This window comes from Parambassis ranga, chromosome 7 (assembly GCF_900634625.1).
Source record: "Parambassis ranga chromosome 7, fParRan2.1, whole genome shotgun sequence".
Classification (NCBI taxonomy): Eukaryota; Metazoa; Chordata; class Actinopteri; family Ambassidae; genus Parambassis; species Parambassis ranga.
In genome coordinates, this window is record NC_041028.1 from 4,466,183 (window position 1) to 4,488,297 (window position 22,115).

The 22,115-nt window shown below is 42.1% G+C and overlaps 2 protein-coding genes across 4 annotated transcripts; both read left to right on the plus strand.

Annotated features, from left to right (window-relative positions):
- Positions 1-166: 166 nt before the first annotated feature.
- On the plus strand, positions 167-17,682 carry prickle3 (prickle homolog 3). 2 transcript variants are annotated; one of them, XM_028411030.1, is made up of 11 exons: positions 167-374; positions 5,498-5,580; positions 12,280-12,463; positions 12,681-12,794; positions 13,272-13,409; positions 13,731-13,934; positions 14,321-14,507; positions 14,779-15,120; positions 15,198-15,482; positions 15,578-15,925; positions 16,011-17,682. In XM_028411030.1, the coding sequence occupies exons 1-11, from the start codon at positions 333-335 to the stop codon at positions 16,466-16,468; spliced, it is 2,385 nt and encodes a 794-aa protein (XP_028266831.1). In that variant the 5' UTR covers positions 167-332; the 3' UTR covers positions 16,469-17,682. The 2 variants fall into 2 exon arrangements, with proteins under 2 accessions (XP_028266831.1, XP_028266832.1); XM_028411031.1 differs by lacking the exons at positions 167-374; positions 5,498-5,580 and adding an exon at positions 9,324-9,449.
- Positions 17,683-18,321: 639 nt separating this feature from the next.
- Positions 18,322-20,940, plus strand: fam110a (family with sequence similarity 110 member A). 2 transcript variants are annotated; one of them, XM_028410076.1, is made up of 2 exons: positions 18,322-18,458; positions 19,471-20,940. In XM_028410076.1, exon 2 carries the CDS (start codon positions 19,591-19,593, stop codon positions 20,827-20,829), a length of 1,239 nt encoding a protein of 412 aa, XP_028265877.1. In that variant the 5' UTR covers positions 18,322-18,458; positions 19,471-19,590; the 3' UTR covers positions 20,830-20,940. The 2 variants fall into 2 exon arrangements, with proteins under 2 accessions (XP_028265877.1, XP_028265878.1); XM_028410077.1 differs by lacking the exon at positions 18,322-18,458 and adding an exon at positions 19,278-19,388.
- The last annotated feature ends 1,175 nt before the right edge of the window (positions 20,941-22,115 follow it).

A 22,115-nucleotide genomic window follows, 5' to 3' on the forward strand; every position in this document is an offset into this window, starting at 1 on the left:
AAATTTAAAATAAATGAATGTATTTCTAATAAAATGGTATCTACTACTGTTCTTTATATTTTGCACGTACTGTAGAAATATTAAACATTTGCGTTTACGCGTATTTTATTTTGAAAGCTCAGCCGGAAGTCACATTTTCCGGCTAAGCTAGCTTTTCATACGAGATGCCAAAGTCGATAGTTAGCTAAGGGGGGACTGAAGAGTCCGGGCTCGGCTGAAGGAAACAGTATGTAGTCCAACACGGATGGTGCTGCTTTCACTGTTTAGACCGCTTGTTTCTTCATTTCGTTGGTTGTTCATCTGGAAATTGGTTTTAACATACAACCGACACCATGTTTCTGCGCGGGTCTAAAAAGCGACGGTCCAACCGCTCGGTAAGTGCCTCCTTCTTTAATCCCATACAATTATATTTCTTAACATAAGTCAGTAAACATCTCTGATACAAACTTCTTATAACAGTAACCTTAGTTTCAAAGATTTCTTGAGCTTTTGAAGCGCTTCTGTGCTTCAATGTAATGGTACACTGCAAGTTCATTACTTGTATTCAACACAGAAAACAGCCCGAGCGGAACTTCGTCCCACCTTCACCTGGCTTTTGTTTCGGCGAATTGATTTCTATAAAATGTTCCCACTCCTTTCACTGCTATCAACATACATTTTCCAGTGTTGGTTTACTTCGCAGTGTGTACAATAAAGTGCTACATTCTTTGTTTCTTGAGTCATGTCGGGTGCCTCAGGTACATTAGTCAGGAGGGGTCAGGCTACGTCATAGATTTGTACCTGAGCGGGTTGGGATGTAACATGAATGTGTTTATTACCTTTGTCAGGTTTTCATTTTAACAACAACACTTGCTGCTTTGTTGTACAGAACTTTGAATTTTGATCTAAAAGCCAGTTTACATGGTTCAGATTATTGACCAAATCAAGTAAAGGCACTGGTTAGACTGATATATTATTATTATTGTGACACAAATATAATAAATAGAAAAGCGTCAGTTTATGAAAGTTACTTAGTGTGTAGTTTAATATGCATGGACAGATGATAACTCTGAGGGTTCGTCAGATTATTGATTGTTATACATAATCTGTTTTTGCTAAAATATTAGCTCATTTGACCATTTACTGAACCTCAACCATGTAAAAAGATTAGTCAGAAAATTTGGAGACATGTGAAGCGAGAGTTTGACAACACACTACTTTGGTAAGACATTTTTTACAGGACAATATATTTTTTTATTTTATGTAAAAGAATTGCAAAAAATGTAGAAAGTCTAATATTTCCCTGAAATGTTGTCAGAATTTAACTAAAGTAACGATACATTCCACCACTTCAGCTGTTTCTGCAACAAGAAAATCAGATTATTATATTATAATAACTTCTCAGAATACTATTTGTGAATGTGCCTTAACAATATTTTAACACTCCAGACACCCGTTCCCACCTAACACAATAACCACACTTGAGTATTAATGAATATCATGAATATTTAATGCAACACTCACATTACATCAGCACAGGAAAAGTGAGTTTTGAGTCATATTACAGCACCGCTGTTCAAAGTGTATCATTAACAGTGATGCACAATGACTGTTAAATAAACTGAAACTGATTAAATCCAGTGATCAGTGGTGATGTATTAATCTGACTGTGGCAGGTTGAACAAAATGAACGACTAATGTATTAGCCTAGTTATTTATGTGACTAAACCATGTATGAAAATGTGTGTCCCCAACACAGAAAAATAATGATTTATATGGCTTTGGCTTCACCACAAATCTTTCCACCACAGCCTTTTGATTTAGGTTTTTATAAATTAAATTAGCATACAGGATTTGAGAGTAGCAGCCATGTCTACAATTAGGACAGCAGGCTTTGAGCAACATCGGGTTAAATATGAAGCTCATGATCATCCAGCCACAGTGTCTCTTTGCAGAACTCTCTCAAGTCTGTGCCTCTTACGCAACCAGCCATTAAATTGTTGTACATTTGGAGAATGCAAAAATGTTGCTCGATTTGTTTCCTGACGATCGATAAACTGGGTGTAGAGCCGCATTCAGTTATAGAAAACTGTCCAATCTAATTTTAACTCATTTATTAGTTTTAAGACAGTTGTACGGACACTTTTAACATGTTACCCAGCAGTGTTTGGCCTCCAAGACTGAGTTCATGCTTTAAGATCAAGTGAGAAGTATAGAGGTTTGCCAATCAAGGCCAGTTGAGTGAAGACTCAGAGGCCACTCCAAGGCCAGCTGGAAGGATTGTTGTCTTCCAGCTGGCCTTGGAGTGGCAGGAGATGGCTCTACCCTCACTGCAGCACAGTCAGTGATGCAAAATTTGAGTTCAGTTAACCGACCCATTTTTTGGATACTATTTTTTGCATTGACATTGTTGGCAGGAGGCAGTAATGCATCAACCATAAGAGCAACAAGAAGTGTTGTGCCTCAGAGGAGATATGGGTGCATGGAGACATCTGGCCCACAGGCTGTCAGTCTGATCCTGTCCAGTGGCGAGAGGTGCATTGAGTCAACATGCCGAGACAGCAAAGGCCCCCCCGACCTACGACCTCTCCTGTTAATGTTTAATCCATCCAGCACCACTTTTCTGTGGGGGTAAGAATTGACCAGGCATTCCTCCTAATTGGCTCTTCGGGAGTGCTTTTCTCTTACCTGAGGAGTACCACTCTCTCAGCACCACTCATTATCAGCAAATGACATCATTCAGATGTATTATTTACCCTTTCCTTTATATTATTGTAAATAATCCCAGGCTTCGCCAGTGCATACTGATGTCAGATAACAAAGCTGGCAGCCATTCAGCTTGTCCATTACCTGGTTACACCGTTACTTGGTAGCAAGACAGAACTTAAGCAAACCCATGTGATTAAAACCTTATACCGCCTCAGAGAAAACAAAGGAGCTGATATGAAAAGTCTGATGCCGGACTGAGTGTGAGCATGTTGACTTGAACTTCTTGTTAGAAACTTCCTACTGCCACTCCCACCACATCCTTTACTCAGAACACAAAAGGAAAACCTCATTGTCAGGACACAAACTTGGCGTATTATCTTTTGTAAGAAAAACCTTCAAGTTTCTGTGCAGCCTTGAAATATGGGACACAGCCTCCATAAAAAGGAAATGTAAAACTAACTGGCTAATGTTCGAGGCTATAAGATTGTCCTTTGTATTTACACTAAGGAGTAAATTATATGTTCCTTCCTTTTTTTAAATAAGCAACAGCTGCAAGAACCCAAAATGTTGTTTTTCCATTTAAGTTTGTGACCCCTTGCAGTCTTAATTGAAATCAAGTTGACAGAGTTTGATGCATTGGAGATCGAAACATCTTCTGATTATTTTGTTTTTACAATTAACTGTTCTCCTGTCATCTGTCAATTAAATAATTCAAGTAAATTGAAATCTTTTCTCCGGATTCCTAATCTTTTTTCCCTTATTACGTCACAACTGAAGTCATGCTTAATTCTTAATTACTGTCTTCACTAAAAAGAGTGAGCATTCATGTTATTACGTTGACCCACTAATCTGTTTTATATCAAATGTTTTCAGAATTAGTCCAAACCATTTAGCTTAAAATAATAATAAACAGCTGCACTCATCTGTCATGGATAAGAAGGATATAGCATTAGCAATAGTGACGGTGTGTTGTCAAAACAGTAACATAGCTATGTGACATAAACGCTATATTTGAAATCCAGTCATGATTCATTTCATTCCTTTACAATATGAATGCAAATGCAGCAACACTCTGTAGTATCCTGATCTGTAATTAGTTAAGGTCATCTACAATTTCATTACCTGGTTTTATCCTGCAGCACTTTACTTTCATTCTCTGTAACCTTAAATAAATGCAATCTGTCTGCAGTGTACAATAGCTGAACACAGTGTTAAATGTAAAGATATTTGTGTACCCCCGGGGTTCAGTCACCATGTCAGTGTGACGACTCAGGAGCTCCTTCTAAAGGTAATAACAGCTGAAAGGTGCAGTCACCCAGAAATCATCTGCATGCTTCATTTAACTCATCTTGTCACCTTTCATACCTGGCCTTGTTAGTGACAATCAAAGTGAAAATCAAAGTGCTGATTAATAAGGCTGCACAAAGTACCTCAGAAACCTTTGCGTGTCTGTGATTTCTCAGTGCATGAATAACGCTCTTTCAACATACATAACAGCCCTCACATATCAGTGAGATAAGTAAAGTAAACTGTGCAGCCCTCAGCAGTAAGTAATGAACTGCAGAGCTTGAAACATTTCTGGATGGTGAAACAGGCTTAACATGAATACATTATGTGGTTAAAGACAGACAGGTAAACAAGTTGCCCTCTCACATATCTGCATCTTATCTTGTACAACAGCAGCTATTATAGTGTCACTCTTACTTGACTCAAACACTGTTCGGCTATAGTGTCAATTTGAAAGGGGCTATGGAGCTAAGGCATTAGAGAAAAAGTCCAAACACAGAGAGGGAAAGGGTGCAGCTCTCATCCTGTCTCTGCTTCCTTCCTCTCATCTCTAAAAAGGGGCCTGCATCTGCAGCGAGGCCGCAGGAACAGAAGTGAAATATGAGGTAGTTGGTTTAGTGCTAAGCTGTGGAGTTACCTTTGGCTACGTCTAATGCACAGCTCAGGACTTTTTGGCTAAAGGCATTTTTGTAATTGTACTCTGCATATCATTTCAAAACACACAATATGAGCATTCCTCCTATTCACTATACAAACAGGTTTACTAAGTTACAGCCTATGTCAAATAAAATGTATCAGAGATGTTACAGATCAAATTATGAGTCTGTTAAGTTTATGCTCACATAATAATAATAATGTGGGATTTTGGTATAAAGTAGCAATAATCATAAAGTGACTCTGCATGTGACGTCATTAAGTAATCTACAGACAGCTCATACTCCACAAACGCTGCTACACTAAGTGCATTCTGCATGTAGCTTAAGTAGAAAACACTCACTCAATATGATGTTGATGTTTTTCCGAACATATCTAGCAACCACTGTATGTGATATCTTTCCTAATTTTAACTGTATTTTACTGTATTTTGACCCTAAAAGTAGGGTCCAATGATCACTAAAAAGTCAGCGGTACGGTTCGCCTAATTTGTGCATTGTGAACACAATGCACACCAGGTTCACTTTTTTCACTGTATTATAAGCTTCTTTCATTGCTGTAGATTGGTCACGAGTCTATATATGTACAACTCTATTTTCCCTATGAATGTGCACTAATTAGGCATAGCAGCAGACATTTTGCTTCAAGTGAAAACTACCCAGAATTCAGTGCAGTGGGGGTGTGAGAGCTCTAGAGGATCTGGTGTGAACAGAAAGAGGACTGAACAAAGCTGAACTGGACTAGAAAGCGAACCTGGTCCAAACTGTGTGAACACAAAAAGAACTGAGTCCTTTTTTTGTTGGCCCACTTTTTGGTTTACTTAAAGAGTAAGACTGAGTTTGGTTCTGTCTCTGTGTTGTGTTTTCAGCAGGAGGAAGAGGACCCAGACCGAGGCCAGCCCTGTATGCGTTGTGGTGACCAGTGCCCCGGCTTCCGTGTCCACGGCTGGAGGTATGAACTGTAGGATTCTTAAACACTGCCTGTGAACTTTGCAGGAAATGTTTGTTTCATGCTGTGTAATCACCTTTCGTAGAGCAGCAGCTTCTCCTGCTGTCTTCTGGATCTTTTACAGCTGCAGAAGCAACATCTAAAATCAACACTTATGAGGCTGCTTTCTGCAGAAAATACTCACTGTTTTCACTTCAAAGGAATTTTAATGTTATTTTTGTACTAAAACAGCTGCATGAAGAAATTGTATTCTTGCTTACTGACATCATTCTTACTCTTAAACTTAAAGAGGTTTCTGTTACATGTCAGCTGTGTGTTACATGCATAGACTGTATGTAAAGATAGACAAACCCTCTAGGTTGTCATTAATAGTTTTTGAAGCTCAGTGTGGAGGGGTCCTCACAGCACTCATATGTAACTCCCGGCTGAAATAAAATATGGGCCAAACAGTGGAACACGAGTGGAGCTGAGGTAGAGAGCCACATAAGAAGGAAGCTTGCGATCACCTGAAGCAGCTACACCCTTAATCAAGTTCAGTTTTTGCATCACTATAAGATTTGCACTTATGGGATATGTCGTTGTTGCATCATTCACTACCAGGCTTTTTAAAGGATCAATAAAATGGGTCATCATTGCTAGCTTTAGTTCTGGTTAAACACAGTAGTTTAAAGATGTTTTTGTAGAAGTGGCTTTGATTTTATTTAATTGCCAAACTGATTTTTTGATGGACTTCAATGTCTTAGCAAGGACAGTAACATTGGTAAATCAGCTTAGCTGTGATCTGTGTGTGTACATGTCCAGTCAGGGCATCACATACACACACACACACACACACAAAGCAGATCAGCCTTATTCTGTGGTCATAAGGAATAGGGGATATAAACTAATGAGTGGCATTAAGCTCTGACATCCACATCAACATCTGCATTTAGTTGGCATTATCTTCATGGGTAAACAGAAGTACTATAGAGCAGCAGGATTATCCTGCTTTATGTGCTGTATGTCCAAGCTGTGGCGAATTAAACTTAAGACCTCTTCCTCCTCTGCTATTGTAGACTTTATCATTTATCCTACTGAGAAAAGGGACGTGTGATACAATCACCCACCCAGGGGTGAAAAAAATTATCTTTAGTGGTCATCTGGATCAGGTTTTTATGGACACAAGGACAGCTCTGTTTTTGTAGGATGTCCATATTATGTTTGGAGAGAGTGCTGCGATCCTTCTGATTCCTTCTTTTCAATCATAGGCGTCTGTTCCATTCTTCTTATACCTGTTTGTTCAGGAGTTGTTTAACAGTGTCAAAGTCTCTCCTGACCAGCAATTTATTTTCATCTGTTAAGCCAGTTTTCGTGTGCTTGTCTTCAAGCCCCCTTTTTCGTTGCCCCCCTCTCCTTTAGTACTTCGGTGTATATCCAGCTGGTTGGGTCTCTTGGTTAGTCTAATCCTGTCAATCACACTAATAAGATTAGACCTTACTGCTGTGATAGTAACCCTCTCGACCACTTCATATGCCCCTCTGCCTCTGCTCTCCTTTCTCCTTTTCATTGCAGTTTTCCCTTTTCAGATGTGACTTTTGAATGTTAAACTATAAATAGAAAAGAAATAGACATTTCCATGCTTTAAACTAAACATTCATTTGATTAAAATGTTTAAGTGGTAAAAAAAAAAGAGTCTGGCTGTTGGAAAAGATTCAGACATGCTGCCTTTAGTGTTTCCAGACACTGGAACTGTAGAAAATAATAACCAAGTCTGACACACAGCTAAATAGGGATTGAAGGGAAATGTATTCCTGGTTATTACGTCTGCCATCATGATCCCAGATGGGCACTGTTTTGCTGAAACCAACCATGGATTGGTGATGGAGAGAATAAAACAAAAGGCACAGGAATGCGTACTTGTAACCAAAAGGCTGTAATTGTATCTTCTATTTTTTTTTCCTCTATTCAGGTCAACACAAAAGCTTAGAAGTTAGAATGTAATCTAAAACACGTGTGCTGCGCTCTACCTCCGGCCACTGTACACACTGATCTGTTTACTGTGTTTTAATCTGTGTAGCATTAACATAGAGCCGTAGTTTATTGTATAGTTTTTTTGCTGGTGGACAGATCAGAAATGACTTGTGGATGATGAGGGCAAATGTCCTGTCAGGACATTAAGCTGATTGCAGGAGAATGAGGAACTTGAAAGTGATTAAATGATTGAGATTTATAGGGGTCAGTTTTTAAAACCCCAGAGTCTTGTACTAATGACATCTTTCTTAATAACCAATTTTGAGTCACACCTTCACTGGTGGAGAAGTGACCACAGGCTCAGCTGCTGATGCTCGCTGAGAGGGAAGTGATCCATCTTCATCCTGAGCTTTTTCAGACAGAGCTTAAACTGAGGTGCGCAGCAGATGGTGCTTCCGCTGCCCAGCAGCAAGCGAATTGAGTTACTTTTGACCCACAGGTCCCCACCACGCTTCAAAAGTGTTCAAAGTCGCCATTGCTATTAGTCTGGCTGGCCATGCGGCAATTACTCAGTCACTAATTAGTGGCAGAGAGTTATGGGCCGAGGCCCATCTGTTTCTCAGAACCAGATCTAAAGAACGCTCACTGCAGTCGTAGATTATCACAGCAGCAGCACCCATTCAATACAAAGGGTTATCATATGCTGCTGAACAGAAAGCTTTTAATAAATGAATATTCGCCAGCAGTATGTGTCTTTAGAACCCCATGGCCTTCAGCAAGCTGCAAGCTACATTAGCTAAGTTACTTGTTGGCTGCACTGACACATTCTTCTGTTAGTCAAAGGTTCTGGCTGGGAAAGTTTGTTTTTGGATGTTGCTACAGTTATTTCAACATCCTAGTCACATTATTTATTAGCCTACGTAGTTCCTCACCTTCTGCTTATTTTATATGTGTCATATTTGCTTGTGTTATGTGTATTTCCAGCACATGCTGTCAAATTCAAGGAGATGTACAGAGAGTACAGTGAGCTCAGACACCATAATAACTACCATGGATCGCCCTCAGCCCTTGTTTTGATAAATTTGTATATTGTCGTCACTGGCAAGAAACAAATCATTTTTTCCAAAGTCATAGAAGTTACATCATCACAACTGAATCTATACTAGGCAGAAAGGAAGAAGAGACTTTGCCTCATGAAAACAAGAGAAAGAAAAGCTGACAAAGTTTTAGGGGGAATCGAGTTAAAAAGTCAGATGAGCTGAAAGAAATTCAGAGATGTGTCGTGACTCCGCGGCAACCGACCCTTCTGTTCTCTGTTTGATATCCACCAAAGACACACTTTGTGGTCATGCATGAACATTTGATCACGTAATATGACAAATGCTGTGCAGCACAGCGTTGCTCATAGTCTCAAAATCTGCTCTGCTTATTTCTATGATTAATAACTGCATCAATGCTACAATTGGCCATCTGTTATGAATCAGTTACAGCAGTCTGGTCAGGGGAGGAAAGACAGAGTGGGTTTATTCTTCGTCATTGTCACTTGATGCTTCATATCTTCAAAGGCAGTGTGAGTAAAGTGTGCACATAATGTGTGTGCGTACTTGAGCTTATCATTTTAAGCAAATTTTACAATCACATGACCCTGTGTGAGATTTGTGTGATGTGTAGTTGTATTCAGTGTAGGGGGAGCCTATTGTTTGAGCCCACTATCATGACGGAGGAGGGCGGGAGATGGGGGCCGGCGGGGACGTTGAAAAGAGCAGCTCAGACAGAGAAATGATCACATGGGAATGAGCTGCCATAGAATAACCTGCTACTATCGACAGGCCGGCTAGATGCAAACCTTTACATCTTTGGAAGAACACAAGTCTGGATGGGACAGCAACAACGGGCCGACTAATTTGTCATGATTACAGCAGGTAATGATGGAACCATATTTTACTGTCTGACAGGAATAGAGAGGCTAGAAACTCAAACAGCCATTAAGGTGGAAAATGTGCATAGATGGAAGGGTGTGTGTGTGTTTAGAGAAGGATTGCCCTTTATTGTTTTTAGTGCATAATGGATCTGTGTAGACTTCTGTGGTGGAATATTACATAGCACAGGTAGTCCTGGTCTTCAACTCCTGTTAGACACAGGTGGAATCTAATAATGAATCCCTTTTTTACCAGTGCTGTCTGACAGCTAATCAAAGCAAATTTAATTGTGTTTATTATCTGTGTTATTTCTTAACACACTGTCCTTAACTGTATGTCCTCAGTCAGCCTGCTCTATATCTTTAGTCCATTATTTACTATAGCCTATGAATGCAAAAAAAAAAGGACACACCATTAACATCACTAACAGCACCAGCTGTACCAGCAGGCTCAGTAACAATGTTTTGGTCCAGCAAAGCAAATTTAGAGGCAGATTGTGGATTCCTGTCCAAAGCAGCATCTGCTGTGTCTCTTGGTAATAACAGACATGGCTGGTGGCGGATTACCTTGTATGAGAATCACACTGACTTCTGATAAACACAGAGACACCCCAGAATACAGGATTTGTTGTTCCGTGCCCTTATTTATTCTATTTTTATTCAAGCTCATGTGAATTCTCTCAGAATCAAATGTGTCTTTTCTCACAGTATTACACACTGATGCTCATTCAGTTTATCTAAACATTGTTTTGCCTTTTCTGGGTGTTTATTCAGTCATGTCAAATGTTTAATCAATGTTGGCTCATTTTTTTCACTGCAATATAATGTTCCTAACTAAACCTATGGGTTTAATATGATTAGAACTAGAGAGGGCTCAAACACATCTCTCTGTAATATAACGCAGTCAAGGCTAAAAAATAATTTTTAGACACCTTGATTCTTTTTAGTTTTGATTGTTTTATTGTACAAACAGTGTGTTAAATAGGCTTTTTTTTCTGCAAATGCTAATGCATTTAATACCCAGGTATGGCAATATAGTTGGTGCTTACATCCTTCCAAAAAAAATGCAGCTGACCACATGTGTACAGATTTCCTCATATACATTGACAAACACTACATAGTTAGTTATTTATACAAAAATAAGTGTGTGTGTGTGCGCGCAAACCAGACTTGAATGAAACTCGGTCCTCTTGGCACAGTTTCTGCACAATTATTTGAGACTTTCCTGCATACTTTTATACCCCAAATTCTTCCAGACTGTCACTTCTTTCAATTACTGTTGAGGTTGCATGTGAGGGTTGGCACCTGCTGGTGATTAAAGCCCTTTACAAATGCTTTCATCATGTAGAGGCTCGGGATGGAGGCGGTGGGGGTGGGTACTGTTGGGGTGAAACGTGGTTCATCTGCCATCTGTCTCATCATGCCAGGTCTCTCGCTGTGTCCTCCTACTACCCACTAACATAGGCCTGTGCTTTGTGGTCCCCCCCTCCACACACACAAATGCAGCTGGGACCAGAATCATGCCAACATGGCTTAAACTAAGCTGACTTCCTGTGTCTGCTATTGTTTATCGTGTGACTGTCTTGCACCAACTACATATGTGTACTGTCCTGAGAAAAGGCACTGGGATCCCATTCTGGTATTTCTTGTCTCTGTTTTGTCAACTCCTTAACAATTAACTTGTGTTGAGTAAAGAGAGAGGAGCACTGACATGCAGTTATTACCGGCTGTCACTGACATTGATGAGTTTCTATGATTGATTACAGGAGGAGTACTCCTGCAGTTTACGAGTATCTGTGTCTGTGTGTGTGTTTGTATGAGGTTTTGGGTTGTGTGGGGGGGTTGGGTGCTGGAATAAAGCAGCTTTGTGCCTTGTGAACTTGAGCCACAAGTGCCAGCTGGCAGGCTGTTATGCAATCACAACAGAGATGTACACATGCAATGCATGCTGTATACAGCCACACTGTTGCATCCACTCAGATATTGGACTCTCACACCTTGCTGTCTCACCCGGGGCTCTTTATTCTGACTCTACCGGTCCCACACACAGGCACACCCACTGCCAGATTGAATGTGGTGAAAAGTCTGAGGACACGATGAGTTGTAATACGAAGCTGAGGGAGATTATTGCTCCCATCTTCACCTCCCTCTATTAACTGCCCTGGATTGACAGCCAGGATTATGTCATTGACCTCATTTCCCACTTGTTTGGTAAGAAAGTGGTTGGGATTTGTAGGTCCTGATGCAGATGCTGTGAGATGTTGGTGTAATGAGGGGATGAAGTGGTAGGAGATTGTTTTAAATGATCAGGGATTGTGTTGTTCCCAGTCAGGTTGTGACAACTGTTGTATTAGTAGCTTTTGACTGCAGGGAGCCTTGCTGAGTCAACCCTATAAATGTGTGTGGGTTGCTTTGTGAGATAATGTCTCCAACACAAAATGTATTCATAAATAATTCTTGGAGTGCCGGTATATATTTGGTGTAACTTGTTTTGGAAGTTGGCCTTACCACCTGATTTTAATAATAATCAGATTTTCTTCTGGCAAACATTAAATGTATTTCCTCTGTATTGCTTTTTTTCAGATTGTGCAAGAAAAAACTTGTTTCCCAGCTTTCCCACCAGCACCAGCACACTGTATGCTTAGAAAGAAACATTTTGTGCCAAAGTCTTGATTCTGGTCCACAACATTATATTTTGCACCTGCAGCACCAGGAGACCCCTGTGGTTTTTATTGAAATGTTTGACTCTTCTTCAGTTTTTCTTGCGTTTTAACTCACTAATGCACTTATCCTCAGCAGGAGATGATGCTCAAAAGTGTCTCTTTCTCTTACAGAAAAATCTGTGTGCACTGCAAGTGTGTGCGGGAGGAGCATGCCGTGCGCTCGGTGCCGGGGCAGCTGGAAAAGATGATGACAAAGCTGGTATCAGACTTCCAGAGACACTCCATCTCTGACGACGACTCAGGCTGTGCCTCCGAGGAGTACTCGTGGGTCCCACCTGGGCTCAAGCCCGAACAGGTAACAGTCAGGGTGCAGAGCAGACGCAGAGTCAGGGCATAAATTAACACAACTACATCCACATGATGCTCACTTTTGGACATGGACATGTTCATACCTAGGCTCAGCAATTCAACTTGGGAAAATATTTTTGATTTATGTTGGTAGTTGAATAGGTGCTCTGTAATTGTTCTCTGTATTCTCTTATTTATGTGACCATACTTGTCTCCTCATACAGGTATACCAGTATTTTAGCTGCTTACCAGAGGACAGGGTGCCTTATGTGAACAGTCCTGGGGAGAGATACCGAATCAAACAGCTGCTGCACCAGCTTCCAGCACACGACAGTGAGGTAATGCCACTGCATGATTTATAAAATAGTAAAATTTGCACTTATATGCAGTCATGGTTGTGTAGTATATGACAGTTATTATTAGTAAAAAGAAAATGAAAAAAAGTTTGTCATTGATTTTTGTTGACTGTTGATATAAATCTGCAAGTACCAGTACAAGAGTTTACCGGTAGTAATCTTAGAAAAATATGTGAGCAATATTATATTCTCTACACACTAGTTTTGCACTCACATGAAATGTAGAAATCCTGCAGATCAGCTTCTCCATCAGTTTTTGTGATGCGATTGCTGGTTTGTTGTCTATTTTTGGCAATTTGTTCATCTGGATCTTTACAGATTGTACTTTTTACGGCAGACAAAAGCAGATGTTCGTGGGATTAGGATTAATCTAAATATGTGGTTTCTGACAAAACCTTTAAGAATAATTTAAGCGTTTTACTAATGTCTAGTTATATGTCCGGTATGTGTTTCTTGCAGCCTCAGTACTGTAACTCTTTGGATGAGGAGGAGAAAAAGGAGCTGCGTCTGTTCAGTCAACAGAGGAAAAGAGAAAACCTAGGCAGAGGTGTCGTCAGACTTTTTCCTGTGACCATGACTGGAGCCATCTGCCAGCAGGTAGAGAAGAACTTTTGTTTTGTGTCAAGAATGTTGCAGATTCCCCCTTGAGGATAATATATTGAAAACTCCAAAGATCTTTATTCTAAAATTCATGCGTGTATAGTATGCAGACGCCTATTAATTTAAAGCAGTGGAGTTATGGTGCAAGTATGTACAAGCATTGCTCAGGGGCCACAGCGCTCGAAGATTCTCTGATTACAGGGCTGCATAAGCAAATTGCTGTGTAACCTGGAGCATTCAACATTTGTTAAAGGATATACTACCTTAACTTCCTTCCCTCTGCACCACAACTCCGCCCAATCTCATCTCTTTTTCCAGTGTGGCAGACAGATCTGCGGTGGAGATATAGCTGTGTTTGCCAGTCGGGCGGGACACAGCAGCTGTTGGCATCCCCAGTGTTTTCAGTGTGCCTCCTGCAGCGAGCTGCTGGTTGATCTCATCTACTTCTACCAGGACGGACAGATATATTGTGGGCGGCACCATGCTGAGAGGCTCAAGCCTCGCTGCCAGGCTTGTGATGAGGTGAATATCTCACCAACATCCCTGTGCTGTTACTGCTACGAACTCTCAACATCCACAAGGTTTTGTAAATTGCACAGACACCGAGAGCAATAAAAACAATGTAATTTGTTCTTTCTCATGTGTAGGGATGAGAACATCCTGTGTTTAAAAGTCTTTTTATATATCCCCAGGTTAAACATCAGTGTATTTTCTCTAATCACTGCATACTGTTTGTAGACATTCTGCTGACCTCTTCATAATTTGAATGGCTTCTAACTGTGACTTAAGGGATTAGTTGACTAATGGATTTGCCATCACGAACATACCAGTGTTCTTTAGCTGCAGATGAGAGCCCCCATACCGTTGTCTTCTATTCTTCTACTCATCTGTGTCTCTTTCAATTCTAGATTATTCTTGCCGATGAATGTACAGAGGCAGAGGGAAGATACTGGCACATGAAGCATTTCTGTTGTTTCGAGTGTGAGGCTGCGCTTGGAGGCCAGCGATACATCATGAGAGAGAGTCGACCATACTGCTGCTCCTGCTATGAATCCTTCTACGCAGAGTACTGTGACACCTGCGGAGAACAAATAGGTACTGAGTTAACCCTAAACCACCAATGTAGAAAGATTAATCTATCTATATTTCAAGTCCTAATATCACAAATCACATATTTGACACATAATGCTTTATAATTTTGTTTTGCCACGGGTCAGTTTCTATCTCTGAACCCCAAAACCAGCTGTCAGAATTAAAATGCATGTTTTGAATACATCTATATTAAACCAAAGAAAACAAACTACCCACACACACACAGAGGTGCAGCTGACAAACCAACGTGTGATAATCAAACATTTCCTCACAGGTATTGACCAGGGCCAGATGACATACGAGGGTCAGCACTGGCACGCTGTGGAGTCGTGTTTCTGCTGCGCCCGCTGTCGGCTGCCTCTCCTGGGGCGTCCTTTCCTCCCTCGTGGTGGGCTCATCTTCTGCTCCCGGCCCTGCTCCCTGGGTGAGGACCCAAACAACTCTGACTCCTGTGACTCAGCTCTACAGAGCAGACCACCTCAGCACAGTAGACAGTGTGGTACAGCAGAGAAACATCACCAGCTACAGTGTGGTTCTCCACTGCAGCCACTAGAGGGCATCCACCCCATTGTGACTTCTGCAAAGGACTGCATCCACACTGCAGTGGAAAACAGAGGTAAATATAAAACAGTGGGGGCTTCTGTAGTTCATATCCTGCAGAAACCTTTGAGCGTATTTCTTTCCTTCTCTCAGGTGTCCACTGCAGTGCTCCAGTACAGAATGGAGTTCCTTCACCTGGTGGCCATCCTCATCCACGAGGCTCTTACTCACCTCTGCCCCACATTCATCTAGGAAATGGCTTAGGCCCTTCTTGGCCCAGCGACCTTCCACATTACAGTTTGCTGCCGGGGGACTGTGGTGTCAAACCTGCAGGTCTTCTAAATGGAAATACAGGACTAAGTGTTCTGAATTCAAGAGGAGCCTCTACTGAAAAAGACTGCAGGAACTGGGTGGAAAAGACTAATCAAGTTATGCAAGGTAGCAGTATTTACTGCTAATGGACACACCCATAAGCTCATCTTATTGTTTCTTAACCACAATGTGTCTTCTGATTTATTTATTTTTCTCCTCAGCATTTCCTCCTCAGAATATTTCACCCGACTCACCTCCCCTCCCGCCTCCTCTGCCTGTCAAGTCTCGTGACATGATGCCCCAGGATTCACCTCCTCTGAACCCTCCACCGCCTGAGGACAGACCCTCTGACTCTGCACCTCCACTGACACGCACTAGCACAGCTAGAGTCAGCTTCAGAGAACCAATCAGCAGCAGCTACTCAGTTGATGAGGACGAAGATGAAGAAGAGAATGAAGAGGGGTTGCAGGGGGTCAAGGCAGACCAGCAGGATGAAGATGAGGAGGAGGGAGGTTTTGGAAGCAGACTGCATCTTCAGAAAGGCATCCCCCCACAGATGGATCTATTGGGTAAATAAAACGCTTTCAGAGAGTCAAATATTAACTCTGTCTGTTTCAGTTCATGGTTTTTCTCACTGTTTCTTTTTCTAATCAGACGGGTCCTCATACTGCCAACGCAATCTGAGACGTGGCTGGAATCGTAACCACATCCCGTCAGACCCTGCACTACACCCGGGTTCAGAGAGGCGCTGCCGACGCTCGCGGCCCGAACGGCCCCACCTGGACACCCTGGACTGGAGAGGCGAGAAAGACAGGGACGGCCGGGGCTCCTCCTCGCTGACCCTCCAGCCGGGACAGCATAAACACGATGACGCCTGTTCTACCTGCTCCTCGTCCTCAGACTCAGAGGAGGAGGGCTACTTCCTGGGAGAGCCCATTCCTCTGCCACCGCAACTCCGAAAGCACCAACCTGAGGGGGGCAGAGACAGGGAGGAGGAAGAGGAGGAGGGGAGGGAGGTGCAGCGAGACTGGAGCCTGAGAGGCAGCATAAGGCGGAGAAGAGCTCAGAGTCTGAGTGCAAAGGACAAAGATAAAAACTGCACTATCTCCTAACCCCAGCAGTATGTTATGTCTTATTTTAAATTATGGTGCACACGAACCAATGACCATCACTACTGTGGTGTTTATCAGGTTTGTGGTGACGTAACACTAAAGTTTAACCACAGTTACCTGACACAGTGCTCGACAAAGGGAAGCTCAGACACCTCAGCTTTATGGCGTTGCCATCTCATTGTTGAACTTTGAGGTGGTGCAGTGTAGAAGAGGATGTACTCTGTGTGTGTGATTCATGATTAGTGATGAATGTGGACTGGCTGTTTGCTATGAAGACTCTGTTACAGCTTTTTTTAAAACTGTTGTTACATAGCAGTGAAATATTACTGTTGCTTAACGTTACCTTTATTTACATATGCAAACCCAGGCTTTCACTATGGTCATATTCACATGTAAGCACAGGTGTCAATGCACGCATGATGCGTTGAGTTTCAGTTTTTGGGACCCCATGGGCTGACAGCCTGCCGGTAAAGAAAGCTGTAGGTAACACAGGAAACCTGTCCTGTTTTCTTCCCAAAACATGAGTTTATGTGTCTTCTAACACGACTCATTGTGTCAGATTTCACCTGTTCCAGAAACAATAGAAAGTTACAATCTTAAATCCTCTCTCCTGCTTTGTAAAAAAATGTTTATTTTACTGTAATAAATTACAGTTATAGACTTTAAATGATCATTGATCATTTTAATTTGGTGAGGTTGGTTTTGTTGTAAAGTCCAAACAAAATATTTGCAAAATCTGTACATTCTTCTAAGTGTGTTATCATGCAGGATTTAACGGTCGTTTATTTTTATATACTTGTATTTCACAGTTCTTTGTTGTTTCATTTGGGGCAAAACAAACAAAGACATGTATAAGGCCTCTCTGTTTCTCGAACAGTGTGGTACATGTTGGTAAAAACTTGGGTCTCGTGGTCAAACTTGTCCTCTTTCTCGGACATTCACCATCTTTTAAATAGTAGAAACTTCAAAATGAACTGGAAATTGGCAATTATTTTCAAATGATTTTGAGGTTTGGGCAAGAAACAATTATTAGTTCCATCCCAACTAAATACAACTGCATATGTAATCATGAATGTGTATAAAGCCTTTGTGTCTTTGTGTCTATCTATGTCTCATTTTTCTCATCAACTGTTCATCCGATCTGCTTTCTGCTACTGATATACTCATATTTTGGAGGAGACCGAGCTAGCAGTCACTCCCTTGGCCAGCATTAACCCTTCTATGTGTAGTTACAGCCTGAGGCTCCAGCTCCCCAGTGACCCCTGTAGTACAGGACAAAGAAGGTAAAGATAATAGAGGGAGGGATGGATCTGCAGTCTCTATCAGCTGCGCTGCTGATACCAACAGATAAACACAGAGTTTCTGTTTGATTATTTGCTTAGGGAGCAATATAGCTGACTTTTAACCTGTTTATTTACCATGGCAAACTGAGCGAAGTGTCTACCTCGCTAAATGCTGTTGAAAAAAATAGTTAAAAAAATAAAATCATTTAAAATCTTTAAAACAATATTATGAGGGGATACTATAACTTTACTTATATAGCTCATAAGTAATCTATGTCTTATTTGTATCTTAAGTTGCAGTCAATTGCATTTTGTCCCTGTCATTTAACAACTGAATATATATATTGAAATATTAAATATGATATATAGATTACAGCTTTTGATCTAAACAGGCACTGCACTATTTATTCAGTTGATGTGTACTATAATTGTCTGAAAGGATTTATAGTAAATCATCTGGTTCCTGTACTGCTTATCAGTCAACATGGAATGGCAGGGTCACGTGACAATATTTCCTTATAGGAGACCGGTTTGGACCAATCAGCAGAGAGGAGGGCGGTCTCAGGAGCAGCACACATGAGTTGTCAAACAGGTTTGTCTGGTGCGGGTTAAGTGGTTTCAAAGACATTTTGCTTTCAGTGGGAACAGCGCTGCAGCTACAAAAAGAAAGCCGGCAGAGGTTCAGGAGCTCAGGTGGATCCCAACAGGTGAGTTTCCCGAAGAGAAGCAAAAGAAAATTCTGAGAATTGGTTCACACCTTCTTTCAGGCAGGCTTGTGTGTAGGCCTCAAGTGTCATATGGGTAGTCCTCTGTTGTTTACCTGCTCTTTTGTGTGCGTCTTCCTGGTTTGTCATGTTTGTCCTTTAGCAAGCCAGCACTTGACTGAGAAGCTTTAAATTAGTGGCTCTATTTCTGTATGTATGCTGACATTCCTCTGTGCTTTGTAACCCACTGGCCTGCTCTCTTAATGAAATGCTGAGGCGCAGCCTCTCCTCACCCGTAAAGGCAGATTGCTTCAGTTTGTAAATCTTGAAGGAAGGAAGGAAGGTAAGTGGAGGTATATTAAGAGCTTTCTTATTTCTTTCAGCAGGAGTTTAGCCTGGCTCAGACTGGAATGGCAAATATGTAGAGAATTTGACTGGCAGATGCAGACTCTTCAATGCACACACACAGAAAGAGTCTGTGACCTTCACCAGTTAGTGTAACTTTTTAGTTTTTTAACCTACAGAGACTCTTGTGGTTCAGGAAGACGCTCGGCAACTGCCTGCTTTATTTAACGATGGAGAGTCATTGTTCCTATAGCAGCTGTTGGTGTGTGTGTGTGATCTGCTCTGTATTGCCTCCAGACAATAGCTTGTTGACAGCTGTCCTGATGCACCTCCCCATCACCCTTCAACACACACACACACACACTCTTTTCACAACCTTTCTACTGACTGCAAATGAAGTGTCAGTGTTATTGTGTGTGAGGAGAGATGGATGACATGTTCAAATCCGTATGTGTCAGCAGCCAATGAACTTCAGGGGGCTTCAGGAGTGTGATTGGCTGCTTGAGAGTCTTTATTGGTGTGCAGTCTTTGTGGAGTTTCGGATTCGGAAAGTGTCTTAAAAAGGAGAAGCCTGGCAGTCTTTGAAGGGTGAATGTGTTTATGGACTGTTCATTTACTGACTTGTCTTTCCTTCCTGCTCTGCTGACTGATGTGTCTTTTTTTCCCACAGGAAGTCCAAATGTCAAGAATCTAGAGTTCAGCAGAGATGCTGTCGTTAAATCTGGAGACCTACAGAGGAGCATGAAAGGCTAACACAGAGGACTGGAAGTGAAACAGAAAGGTTTAAACTATGCCTGTGGAGATGCTTCAACGTCAAGTCAAGCAACCTTTAAGGACTGCTGTGGGTGTTTCACCCCCACGTTTGCGGCCCAAGCTGCCAGACTTCGCCCGACAAAGTCAGACAGCAGCAAGCCGACCAAAGCAGAGTGCTGTGGAGAGACTGGAGGCAGACAAGGCCAAATACGTCAAGAGTCAGGAGGCCCTTTCTAAGCAGCAGCCAGTCAGACCTCCTGATGTGCGGAAGCTTCTGCTGAGCCCCATTACTTCACTGCAACCCATCAGGAAGACCCCAACTCAAACCAAGACGAAGCAGGAGGGAGGCCAGTTCAACTTGGAGCACCTGAGTAACCTTATCAGTGGTGTAAGTGATGGACTGCAGCTCGGTGCTGCTGTAAAATCAGAGGACATTAAAGAAACCAGAGCACACAGCTCTCCAGCAGCAGCACAGCAGAAAAAGGAGAGACCATGTCCACCTCCACGTCCTGACTGGTCCAGTCCAGCTAAGGTGAGATTAAAAGCATCTGGACCTGCCAAGATAGACAGTCCTGTTTCTCCGGGACCTCCAGCTGCAGGGACGGTCCGCAGGGTGGACGTCATGCCTCAGGCTAGCCCTGTGAGGACGGCCTGCAGGCCCCTTCAGTACATCCGTCAGCCCCTTCAGCCTGTACCTTTACATTTCCAGTTGTCTCTACAGCCAGCTGCTTCAGACCGCCGTCTCTTCCACATCAGAACAACACCTGCTTCTTCTCCCTTGAAACCACTTGCAGCTCCACTGAAACCTGACAATCCTTCCTCCCCTCCCGCTGCATCCCCTGCTCCCACTGCTCCACCTGCTCCACCGGTTTTTCCTCCTCCCTCCCCAGCTATCACCCGCTTGTCTTCTTCCAGCTCCAGGAAGCGCCCCTCTTTGACTCGGTCCAAATCAGACATGAGTGACCGGTACTCCCGAGCCGGGACAGAGCTGGAGCGCTTCTTCAATCTGTGCGGCCTGGACCCTGTGGACCTGCAGGAGCTGACCGGGTCCAGCTCAGACATTATGTCCATGGCTCGTTTCCGCAGCGTGAGCGCTCCGGGGTCTGAGTGTGCAGGCTCTGGTAGAGAAGATGAAGATGATGATGAGGATGCTGGAAAGGTTGCGGAGCGCGTTCCCTATGGTGTGTCTGTCATTGAGAGAAATGCACGAGTGATCAAATGGCTGTATGGACTCAGGCAGGCCAAGGACACCGCAGCTAAGAGCACCAATTTATAGAGTTACATCATCAGGAAGCTTCAAATCAAGAGTTTGATTTTTTTTTTCTTTTAATATTTTTCAGCAGCACATGAAGTGATGGAGCGCCATGTGTATGGTAGAATGGATGCTATTTTTCTGTTGTAGCGTTAGAAACTTGGCGCTGATACCTTTTGTTGTGAAAATGTGATTATTTGTGAGTGAAAGGATCTGTTCACTGACTCTGTGACGTTCTGTTGTTTATGTTTATGGCATTAAAGATTAAAAGCTTCGAGCACATTATTCAGTCCTCTTTTACAGCCAAAGGTTTTTTTTGTCACCTGCACAAATACCCAAGTCAGTTGATTATAAAGTAATGATGTATTTGGATGAACAATCTTTGGTGCTCTTTGAGGCTGTGCTGTGTTTTTATGGATGATTTGATCGCTGATGAATTCTAGAGCGTGCAGATCTATACTCAGATACAGACAAATGCTGCAAAAATGATAGCATGCTGCTGATGAATAATGACCCAAAACGTACAGCGACAGCTACTCGAGAGTTTCTTAAGGGCACAGAACTGGAATATTCTTCACAGACGACGTCACCTGAAAGTATTTATCTTCATGTATGTAATTATGATGGTTAATGCCATGCTTGAGTCAAAGCAGAAAGCCTTGACTTCACTCACATCTGAGTGTTTGCGGTGTACAGAGAAGAGGCAGGCCCATTGTTCCAATATTTATGAAGCAGACTGTAAACACTCGATGGAATGAGAGCACAAAGTCACACTCACTGATTTATTGTGTGTGACTTCTGTCTGAAGAATTTCCTGAGAGGAAGAATAAGATTAACAGGCTTCCTGTGATATTCCACAAGAGGTCAGTCCAGTCCACACACACACACATTGGATTCTGTGGTATCAGCACAGGAATGACTTCAGGGTTGGTGAACACTCAGACTTTTTTCCTCTTGATTTTGAATTTATTACCATATAAAATGATTACTGAAGCAGGAGCCTGTGGAATCACTGAGCTCTTTAATTTTATATTCAGTGTGCAGATTGTGAATCCTTTGATGTTCAGTGTCTACAGCAGCCTAATGAAAAGCAGAGTGCATTCTTTAACCGCAGCAGGTGGACCTGACCGTTGTGTAAAGAACGTGTATCTGCCCTGGATTTAAAAAGGTTCACGCTCCGTGCTGATGTCCACAGTCACTTTATTACTCCATGAAGATCTGGAACACCGTGAAAACTAAAGAAAATAAAACGCTTTAGTAACAACATCAATATTAACAAAATGTACAAAGACTATCTCTTTTCTTTTGAT